The sequence below is a fragment of the Tetranychus urticae genome, chromosome 3 (genome assembly GCF_039701765.1).
Source record: "Tetranychus urticae isolate SD_2017Ah chromosome 3, NJAU_TeUrti_SD_1.0, whole genome shotgun sequence".
In the NCBI taxonomy this organism is placed as follows: domain Eukaryota; kingdom Metazoa; phylum Arthropoda; class Arachnida; order Trombidiformes; family Tetranychidae; genus Tetranychus; species Tetranychus urticae.
In genome coordinates this window covers 24,220,866-24,232,487 of record NC_142960.1, presented here as the reverse complement: position 1 = coordinate 24,232,487, position 11,622 = coordinate 24,220,866, and the positions used below count along the sequence as shown (strand labels likewise).

At 34.3% G+C, this 11,622-nt stretch overlaps 2 protein-coding genes across 6 annotated transcripts in view; both read right to left on the bottom strand.

Moving 5' to 3' along the window:
- Nucleotides 1-108: 108 nt before the first annotated feature.
- Nucleotides 109-612, bottom strand: LOC107365171 (endochitinase-like). The gene is made up of 2 exons (XM_025161461.2): nt 438-612; nt 109-380 (listed from the first exon to the last, which is right to left on the bottom strand). Exons 1-2 carry the CDS (start codon nt 598-600, stop codon nt 304-306), a joined length of 240 nt encoding a protein of 79 aa, XP_025017229.1. The 5' UTR covers nt 601-612; the 3' UTR covers nt 109-303.
- Nucleotides 613-6,986: 6,374 nt separating this feature from the next.
- LOC107365165 (uncharacterized) overlaps nt 6,987-11,622 on the bottom strand; it is a 35,284-nt gene continuing 30,648 nt past the window's right edge. Inside the window, exons 1-2 of one of the 5 annotated variants that reach the window (XM_089269512.1) lie at nt 11,479-11,571; nt 6,987-10,915 (exon numbers count right to left, since the gene is read on the bottom strand). In XM_089269512.1, the coding sequence (XP_089125638.1) occupies nt 7,506-10,817 (3,312 nt within the window). In that variant the 5' untranslated portion in view covers nt 10,818-10,915; nt 11,479-11,571 and the 3' untranslated portion in view covers nt 6,987-7,505. Of the gene's footprint in view, nt 10,948-11,273; nt 11,572-11,622 lie in introns of those variants that run through there. The other 4 variants (XM_089269511.1, XM_089269509.1, XM_015932639.3 and 1 more) reach the window with 4 other exon arrangements.

Sequence of the window (11,622 nt, the reverse complement as noted above, 5' to 3'; positions counted from 1 at the left end):
CTTGTCATAAATGTAAAACTTTCATTCTATCAATCACTTGTCAGTTTTTCAAGCCTTCAGTTTCCATCAATTCATTTTTAACTTCATCAAGTTATCAACTTCCAAACATTTTTATTCACAAACTTTCTCTTTAATTATGATCTCATCGCTCTCCTCAAATGAAATACATGCTCATGATGCATCAATACAATCTGCTGGACTGGAAATGCATCCATTAATGGGAATTAAAACGGTGTTTGTATAATGATGATGGTATTGATGATGACTTCTAGTGAGTTCTTGCATGCAATTGAAGTTGCAAGTTCAACATTTGAGATTATCGTTAATCACTTGAAGTAAAGCATTTTTATTACCACACTCTCCATTGAAGTCATCCATGTCTGTAATAATAAACAACAAATGATCAGTTAACTTGAAATGACAACATAAACACTAACCTATTGACCATATCATGGCTCCACCATAACCTTCATCTTTAATCAACTTCATTTTAATCATTAAACTCTCTTCGTCTTCATAACCAACCCATTGATCCTCATGATATGCATAAGGCACTTGACCAACATCGTCCCATTCCTTGGTCCAACCATGTCTTTTCATATTATTGCATATCTATTGAGTACAAACAAGATGAAATAAAGTAATTCATTGAATTGTTCAATATTCTCAGTAAATGAGGATTACCTCATAACATGCCGCTTTGGTGTAGATACCAGGATTGCCGGCCCCTTTAATTGGGTATTTAAATGATGATTGTCTTTATTCGCAAGAGTAAAGCTTCGACCATAAAATGGAGCCGACCAATTAATAAATGGAATGCTATTGTTTTCAAAGTCGGGGTCAAGCTGAAAAAATCTTTTTTTTACGAAACAAGAAATGTTCTACAGTAGTGGTTAGGGTTAAGTTAACAAAATAGGGCCAGAGTTAATTTAATTTTCAGGTGTCACCATCTCGGTCATAATTAGTTTTCAGAGAAACTAGACAATAGAGAAATGGACAAAATTAAATTCTATCTTAAAGGTACTTCAATTTATTGTTAGATGGCGACTATGAAAAAAATCTCCCCATTTGTTAACTTAACGTTAGCCTAGTGGTTAGCGTTGGCGATAAGACTGCTAATCTTCATATGTTGTTCTCTGCATCTTGGGGTTAGCGTTCGAATCTCGCCCAAGTCCTGAAGTTAAGGCGCATACAGTAGAGCTTACTCAGGGTTAAGCCCCCTGGACTATCCCATCCTCCCTTCCTGATGGATTCCCAGCTAAGCTGGATAAAGCCTGGCGCCTATGGGTCGGTAAAACACCTAGGTAGCAAGGGGTAGACGGCGCCTTAAAAGCTGTCGCGGCTGGCCGGTCCACGCAAGAAAATCTATTAACTTAACCCTAACCACTACTGTAATCCTCGTTTCCTCATTAATTTAATTTTAATTCAAATGTAATTAAATGTCAATCAAGATCCAATCAGATTAATCGGAAAGAGTCGCTTTCAAAACGGTTTATTGATACCTGCACTTGTGCATTAATTGACACGATGATAATCTTATTCTTGATATGCTCCTCATGTGCAGTTTATAAACAGAATCGAATGTTGAATTTAAATCTTGATTGTTAATTTATCAATGACCAACAAAATATTGGTAATCAAAATGAGAAGAAGCCGCAGTTTGATGATTCAAAGTGTTATTTGCATTAATATTGATATTTGCTCGATGAGAAAGTTAACAAGTTAACAGTTAGCAACAGCAGCCAAAAGTAATAAAAGATGTGCCAAGATGTCAACATCAAAGTCGTGCTTCAAACAACTAGAATTTGAAATGAAAAAACGGCGGATACTGATGAAGGAAAAAAGCAAAAGATGGGCTCGAAAAAGTGAAGTCGACTACAGCTGGACTTGTGTACTGCAATATTATTCACATATACAACGGATTGCGAATTGTGTCGATAAAATTTTACCCTTGATCAAGGATGATCTATCAATAGGCTCTCGTCATATCATTTGTTGCGTTTGTTTTAAGCCATTCACTCGTTCTTATTGGCAACAACATGTTATTAGCAAACATTTCTATCGATTATACCGGGTATTTTTTTCATTTTACGCCTGTCTGCAGGCATAACTCACGAACGGTTGATGCTACAGACCTCAGACTTGAACCATGAGCTTTTGCAGATTGCAGAACCTTAAGTTCGAACTCGCAAGGTCATTCAAGGTCAAACCATTATTTGACCTTTAACTGACATTTTAAGGTCATTTTCTGAGAGTAAGAATTTTTTTAGATCAGTCGGTGTTTGTTAGATATTCATAACTCTATCTCAAAAGATAACCGAATTTTCACCCAAACCAATTGATTCACTGATTGTTATGGAAACACTCATATTTTTTACCAGCATCTAACAAACACTGACTGATCTATAAAAATTCTTACTCTCAGAAAATGACCTTGAAATATCAATTAAAGATCAAATAATGGTTCGACCTTGAATGACCTTGAGAGTTCGAACTTATGGTTCTTCAATCTGCAAAAGATCATGGTTCAAGTCTGAGGTCTGTAGCATCTGACACACATCCAAACTGTCAAGTTCATTCAAGACTATTTTTTACACGTAATAACATTTAAAGATAATATTACCTGAAATATTGGCATCAGTCGCGATTCACGAGCCTTGTACTTTGGTGAAAATTATGATTAACAATCAACTCGATTCTTCTATAGCTGACAATTTGGATCTTATTGGCAACAACATGTTATTAGCAAACATTTCTATCGACTATACAAGTGCATACATTGTGATCACGCTTCTTCTATAGCGGACAATTTGGATAGACACATGAAAAGAGCTCATGAATGTACTACAATTACATTGATTGAAGAGGAATCAAGTGAAGACGATTGTGGTGCAATGTGTTGCAATCCAGATGAGCAATCACATGGTCAAGTGCCATGAAATACCAGTTAATCCCAGTCAATTTCATTTCTTTCAGCACTCGATAAAATTTCAATACCTAAAAATTGGTAAATAATTTTTCAGTGCATCTAATGTTACTAAGAAATTCTGTTTAATTGACTTAGCCATCAATATATTAAATGACAATAAATCGAAAAATTAAATTCATCAAGAATTTTTCATTTCGCATTCGATCTTATTTTATATTCATCGAACTGTTATAAACTGTCATAGCAAACTGCGAAATTAAAAACCAAAATTCCTTTCAGCCTCATCTTTACTTTGTTCAGACTAATTACGAGAAATTATAACTTAAAAGTCTATCATACATGTAAATATTCTGCAAACTGAATGAGTTTACAGGGTTTTCAGGTTACATTGCAAAAGAGATTCATTTTTCAACCGAAATAGCACAGAAGTTATTCATAAAAGTCAATCTTGTTAACCTGTTTTCAACTTAAACTCAACACTTTTCATTTCCTAATCAATAAATATCCTCTTGGAACAGACATTTGCTAAATACTTGACTAAACTAATTATTTAAATAGTTAACCTTTTTGCGTTCATCCAATTGAATCGTCAATTGAAGTGAATGAAAAGCAAGTCAACTAAATTTAAACGTAAATGTGAAAGTGCAAATACAATTGAGGCAACAATGCGAAAGGTTGACAATGAAAAATTACTAAACAGTTAAACACATAAACTGTGTAGTAAGCAATTGAATTTAATGAATACAATATTGTTAGTTAAATGTGTTAATAACTTTTAAATTAATAACCTTGAACGTGAGATTAAAGGTTAACAACCTTTTAATGTACATAAAAATGTAATTGCAAACATTAACTTTTACCTTTTCAAGTTAAATTACATTTTTAATAGTTAATTTAACATTTCAACCTTTCATTGTCATTTAAATTGCATCAATTAAGGATCAACAGTGATGAGCTCACTATGAGGTAGCTGTAACTATTACAAAAATTACAATCAATGATTTGAATTAATCAATAAGGACAACAAATGTATCCTGAATTAACCCTGAAAGTGAAGAGAAAGTATTAATTCAATGGAGAGTTGGGCTGTGAGTTATTAATTGTATCTCAAATTAACTACAAATTAGGAGCGTTCATTGACAATTGAAGATGATTAAGACTATAAAAAGTGCTCAACTTGAATCTGCAGTTAACACACTCACACACAAATGTATTAATACAAACAATTTATAAACTGTGTGAGCATTTGAATCGTCATTGATTTGCATAAGGAAAGGAGTTGAACTTGAAAGATTGCATCTTAAATGGTAAGGAGTGGTCCCTAAAAAATTGGACTAACTTTGATTGCAAATAATTTGAAAAGTATTCAATATTTTGGATTGAAATTTGATACATCTATTTATTGAGGACAGATAATGGTCCTTGTTTATGGGCTTTCCATAATTTTGAATGGGTCGACCGAAAAAGCCGCTCAAAGTATGAGTCGTCAAAATCTTTTAGTTTATTCATTATTCGGCGTCTCAATTGGTCAAAATTGTCAGCTTTCCAACCAGATTGGTAAACTTTGTCCTTCAAATGATCCCAAAACTTTTCAATCGCTCTAAGCTGAGGTACATTGGGTGGATTGTCCTCTTTAGCTACATAATTGACATTGAGTTCGTCAAGTTTTGCAACAGTTTTTCTTGCATAATGAGCTGAAGCTCCATCAGGCCAAAAAATGTAATCATTTTGAGGGTATTTGGATTGCAAGTAAGGTAACAAACGTTTTTCAATGCAATTTTTGACATAAAGGTCAGAATTGAGCGCACATTTAGCGGGAATGAAATAGGGGGCGCTTTTACCTTTCGAACTTACCGCTATCCAAATGCAAAGTTTAGGTTCAAATTTTGACTTTTTATGAAATTTAATGTGATCTGGTGTATTGATTGACGATGAAGCATAATAACCTGAACCTTGACTACGATCTAATGGAAAATAACTTTCATCATCTTCAACAATATCTTTATTTGCACTTTTTTTGAAATCACCTTTGAGCATCTTTCTTATTCGAATTTTTTGTCTCTTTTCTTGAGCTGGGGTTGATTTTGGAGCTTGAATAGTCCGATGATAACTGATGTTTGCCTTTTTCATCAATCTTTGAACATGAGTTTTTGAAATATCAAATTTTTTGGCAATATATCTCTGAGATTCTGTACAGTTTTCACTAAATTTCACGAACTTTTTTAGTTTTCCTTGGGTCATTTTAGTTGGTTTCCGACCTGAACCTGATTTCCTTTCACTTGAAATACCGTCATTGGTCTGTTTAACAATGTTATATACAGTTGATCTAGAAAATTCAAGTTTCTGAAAGTAATTATAAACATCACTTGGTCGAAGGTTTGGGTTAGATTTGACGAACTGAACTATTAAATTACGCTTATCACTCGATTTAAGACACATTTTACTGATTAATTTAATGTTTTGATAGATAAAAATTATATATTTGAAAAGTGCATTAAATTTCCGTTAATTTGAGCCATAGAATCCTTTGATTGAAAATATTTAACATTGTTAAAATTTGGTTCAAAGTTAGTCCAATTTTTTAGGGACCACTCCTTATTTAATGAATGAATAACATTTTACTTTTAATTTAAATACAAGCAATCATTTCTGTTTCTGTTGTTTATTAAATGAATTGATTAAGATAGTCTAACATATTAGCCTTAATTGCGGTCAAATAAAAGGTTAATTGAGATGGCAACTTACCTTTAATTGAATGGTAAAGATGAAAGGCCTTTTTTGTGATTTGTATTTTCCTTTCAATTCAACTCTTGATTAATAAACAAAAACAAATGCGTTAAACAAAACATTAATACTCGTCATCAAATATTCAGCAGACAGTCACAATCAAGGTCATAATTAGAAAATGAAACTTTCTTCAATCATCATCATCATCATGTTCTGGGTCAATTGAAAGTCTATTTTAAGAGATCCATACTTTTGAATGTAAACACCGAAATGCAAGAGCAATCATTCAAGCCTCAAGGTAAATCAAGACAAAACTGATTATCATATTTAGAAACAATTAGATGATGTTTTGTGATTTGCTGTTTAAATTTTCATTTAATTTTGTTATCATTGAACCACTGACTAACTCCAGATGATCAACTTGGAAGCAAGGCAAAGATGAACCTTAAAAACTATCATTTTATGATCATTTACCTGTTTGATTGTTAAATTGATATTATTATACAATTGATCATCAATAGTTAATCTGTACTCTGTTAGCTCTTTTGACAAGTTCAATGATTTTTTGAAACACATTCAGCCAAAGGCAAAAGGCCATTATACTAATACTATTATTATTATAGTTATCATTATCATCATCAATTAGAATGGAAATGAGGCTTTGATAATATTAAATGAAAAATTCCTCAAAAAATGAAACAAATTGAATTGATTGAGAAAATTCTTGTGTTTGGCTTTTCAATCTGTTCCTTTCATATTGAATGACTGGAAAATAACATTCATAATAATAATCATTATTACCATCAGTAGCATCATTATCATTATCATTTTTATTATCATTATCATTAGCTCATCATTTCATTCAATTTCATTCAATTTCGCTGTTTTTCAACAATTTCACTTTATGATGAAAATGAGAATCTTGAATGACTGTTGCTTTACGATTAACCGAAAATCACTTCATGATAACCAATGGTCATTTGTGGATAAACTGTCGAGTGTTTTTCATGATAGTTTACTTGCCATCATTGGATATACCAACTAGTTGATCATTAACCTTCCCTGATCAATAAACCAATCGGAAATTGAATCGTTAATTGTTATCATTTTGAAACAGCATTCGTCTGGTTGTGAGAAACTTGAGCTTTCTTTCCATTACATTGTAACATTTAGTTTCACCATTAAATCCTGTGAATGGTTTCCATCTGCAAAGTAATCAAGGTTATTAGGAAGAGGAAATGGCGATTGAAAATTACATTGCCAATTGATGGAATCCAATCAAGTTTGTTTTTGGCAATTGACCGTAACAAGGAATTAAGACAGATTATGATTAAATAATAATAGTTGTAATAATATTAATAGATTGTTGATCTTTCTAACAAAAAAAGAAAGCGAGTGTTATTTTTAAATTTTTTAAAAACAAAAAATTCATTATCATATAGATAGTTGTAAAGATGAGGAAGAAAAGCAGAAGATGGATGAAAAGGATGAAGAGAATGAAGAGGATGAAGAGGATGAAGAAGATGAGAAGAGGGAAGACAAATGTATTTAAATTATTTCAAGACATTTGAGAAGTTTAAACAAAAAAGATAGTGAAAGATGGCGATGCAAAAAGCAGCTTTGCATAGAATCCGAGTTTGTCATAACAATTCTTGATAAAAATTTGTTTCTTTCAAATGTCTTCAGCTTTGCTTTCCATGTTTCTTGGTTTCTCGTTGATTGTATTTCCTTGTTTTTCCTTTTTTTCATGGCGTCTTTCACTTTTTTTCTTGCTTCGCCAAAAGCTAATTATATTCAATCAATTATCAAAAAAAGGAGGTGGAAGTGGAGGAGTGGGAAGTGGGGGGAATTACAATTGGCTTGACGAGGTGAATGCTGTTGATTCAAAGCTTCTTGGCAATGAGCCTCCCTTTTTACAAGCTGGTGGAAAGTGTTCTTCTTGTTTCCGTAACCAGATTTCTGGTGATGTTGGGCTCATCTCTTCCAATGAGGTTGACGAGGGAAGCCTGACGTTGGATGAATTACGTGAAAATGAGACATTTGACAGAGAAGGAGATGTAAATGGTGATGAGGAGAATGTTGTTGTTGATGAAGTTTGGCTTGAACTGCAGGTTGATGAGGGTGTAGAATGGTGATGATGAGATGGAGAGGAAGAAGAGGAACAAGAGATATCGGGAGAATCATCAGAATGTGAATTTGCAAGTTGTTCATCATTTTCATGACAATTTTGTCCAACTTGTTCCATTCTTGTTGATGGTTCTTGTTCATGATGGCAAGGTTGCTGGCTTGAGTAATGGTTTGTTTGAAGAGGTGACCGATGGTTGTTAGACTGGTGATGTTGGTGACTGTGATTTGGGTTCTTCTGTTGATGATGGTGGTGGTAATGATGAGTCTTTTGATTGTTACCAGAATGATGATGATGGTGGTGGTGGTGGTGTGGATGGTGATTATGTTGGTGACCATGATATTGATTGACTTGATGGTGATGAGTAAGATTACAGCAGGGTGTTAAATCGAGTTGAGGTGAGTGTCGAAAGGATAATGTGTGGGTGAGAAGAGCTGTTTTTGTTTTAACCATTCCAGTAAAGGATTGAGCTCGACGAACATTATGAGGATTGTTCAGATGATTAGAAGATGAATGATCATTGGTTAATCCTAGACGACCAACAGCACCAGTTAAATTGCTAAGTATGTGATGATAATCATCGGTTGACGAATGAGACGAGGAAGCCATACTGAGTTCACTTGAACCAGCTGATAAAGGTGTTGATGTTCGCGCTGAGAAGGAACTGTTGGACGAGCTTCCTGAAAAGATGCTGCCAAGGCCAGAATCTTCGCCCGAATTCGAATTAAAGAGTCGAGATCGTTGTTCGCAAGTTGAACCACAAAGGCAAGGTATGTACTCATCATAAGGACTCTCAACAATTTGTACATTGGATCCAGTAACATTATTACCATCTGTTGAAGTGAAAGATGTGGTTGAAGATGAAGTTGAAGATGAATTGGATGAAGATAGTGACTGTGTTTGTTTAGGTGTTGAACGTAAGTTCAATTGACGATAAGCTTTACATATGCACATAATTGAATTGCTTTCAGAGGCTGTTGAAGATACCATTGAAGCCATACTAGAACCAGATGATAAACTGTATCCATGAATTGACGATGGATCCAAATTGCCTACACTCAACTTGTCCTCTTCACCAAGAGTGGCAACACCATTGGAACTGGTACTTCCATTGATTGAATCCCTTCGAACCAAACCATTGCCACAAAAGTAAAAGGAAACGTAATCATCACCACAAGCCTCACTGATTGATGCTCGCTTCAGATAATCATTTGCCAATTTACGTGCCGAGCACCTGGAACTTGATCGACGTAAACCAGACCAATAACTTCGTTCACCATCAACATTGTCAGTCAATGATTTCTCTAGACTTGCCAGAGATGAATTGCTGCTTGTTGTGGTGGTTGAAAGGGTTGTCGTTGAACAGGTAACTATTGACATTGGACATATTGTTGTGATACTGTTTGTACTGAATATGGGTGAAGGTAAAGAGGAGGAGGTTAAAGTTGTTGTCGCTATTGTTTCATTATTATTAATTGTTTTGACATCACAGCAAGTTAGACTAATGTTACCACTTTGACTGTTGTTCATCTCCTCTTCCTGGAGACTTGCAGGTTTAATGGTTCCTAAACTTGATCTCCTATCAATCTTTAGTTGTTCCTCTCTTTTCAATAGATTCATGGCTGTCTCATCGGTACTGGCACTTCGTGATCTTTTAGACCCATTCATCATTGCAAGGTCAAACGAGGGTTGAATCTTTTTCAATGACTTTCTCAATTTGAAACCTTTATGGAGACTATTACTAGTTGAATGACTATCGGCATCTGATTTGCGTCTTTCCTGTTTCCTTTTCTCCAAGTATTCTGGAGCTGAAGGTGTTCGTCGACCTGAGCCAACACTGCTATAACTACTTTTAGATTCTTTACCAGATCCAGATCCAGAACTCTTGAACCCATAATTACTCGTTAAACCCAATTTCATAACAATTTGCTTTGCATTGGAAGGAATTGGCATTGGATAGTTTTCCAACATTAACCTTTTCAACTGCAAACACCATTCCCGTTTATGGTCCAGATTGCGCGATTGAAAGGTGTACTGAGTTCGAGGAGAGTCAAAAGGTATAACTTGAAAGCAAAATGGTTCGCCTTCGATACTTTCGATTACCATTAAATTTGAACACATGATAAGAGCTTTATAACAAAGTAATCCGTCTTCTTTCTTCTTGGTGATTAAAAGCATCTTTTCAAATAAAAACAAATGGCGCACAGCTTTGGCTCCAAGCATACGGAAAGAACCTTCGGCAACCAGTTCGCCATATGTTGTTAAATCTTGTCCCATCCAACCACAGAGTAAACTTTGAATTTCTTGGACACGAACTGCATGTTCGTGTTTCCTTTTCATTTCGTTGATGTGAGCCGCAATGTTGGTCATCACGGAAAGTGCTTGGCGTATATCATCGATATCTTCTTCTTCATCTTTCACAATATTCTGAAGGAGAAGGTGATACTTGAGGATTCTTTGAACTGGTTTAAGAAGATAGGAACCTAAAGGAAGACTGTGTTTCAAAAATAACTGCCTCTCTCGGAATATCTCTGCAGTTTCCTTGTTTGTCATCAGATGAGTGAGCAAGGAAACGGTTCGAGGATAATTGGTACAATATTGTGTATACACTTCAAAACCTTTTGACTGTTGGACAAAACATTTGGCTATTCGACTCGGTATTAAATCACATTCTTCCAGTTGACTCAGAAATTTTGAATTGAATTCAAATATGTCTTCAATATTTCCAAAAAGATTGTTTAGTTGATCCAAACAAATGAAACACTTTTTTGGCGACGATGATGGTGATGTTGATGTTGAGGTTGATAATGATGAAGTTGATGATGATGTTGAAGATGATGATGATGTTGACGGTGATGACGGTGATGATGATGATGATGAACTTTGATTAATAAACTTTTTTAAATAAATAAGATATCCTTCAATTATCTCTGATAAATCCTGTACATAAGTCCTTTCGGTTTCAACTATTTCCATAATGACACGTTCAATATGCCTTAATTTAAGACAATTTGTTGAAATATTTCCATCATCCATGGCATTGTTGTTGATGGTGGCAATATTAACGTTTAATTCCTCATCACCACAGTCTTCTAGACTCTCGATGCTGGCCAAATAGGGCTTTTTGCCTCCATCTGTATAATTAATCAAATAAGAGAAGTCCATACTATTATATGATAGTAAATACAAACAGTTAATTAATTATACAGCATAGAAAATGAAGTTTCAATCAAATCTAATTTTCTTTGCACATAAAGATTTGTTGCAGCAAGGTTCACATTTAGACTTGGGTTGAGGTACAAGGTTTAGACACAAGTTTAACTTTAGGGTTAAGTTTTGGTTAAAGTTGTCCAATGGTTTGAGTTTAACTTTTGAGACTTAGGTTGATGTTTAGCACTTAGGTTTGGGTTTCAGTTTGGGTTTAGACTTAGGTTTAGGTTTGTGATTGCGTTTGGAGTTTGGGTTTTAGTTTAGGCTTTAATTGATAACTACCTGATAATAATAAAAATTTATCACACACAAGATTGAGATAAGGCTTGAGATTGACTTATTTGTTGCTTCAAATTCATTTGGTTTCTCATTGGAAGACAATGTTTACATCACATTGAGATTATCACTTTAGGCGCAAAGAAAATTAAATTGGGCAAAAAAATCCATTCTCTATGTTGTCTATAATACACCAAAAAAATTTACACACACAAGGTTAAGCACAAAATAAAAACACACACAAACTGACTAAATGCATCAAGAACAAGTTTGAGAAAAGCAGAAACCCAAATGGTTTCTTAACTCAACCGACTCCCGATATGAGAGTGGGAAAGAGAGAGAAAGACAAGAGAGA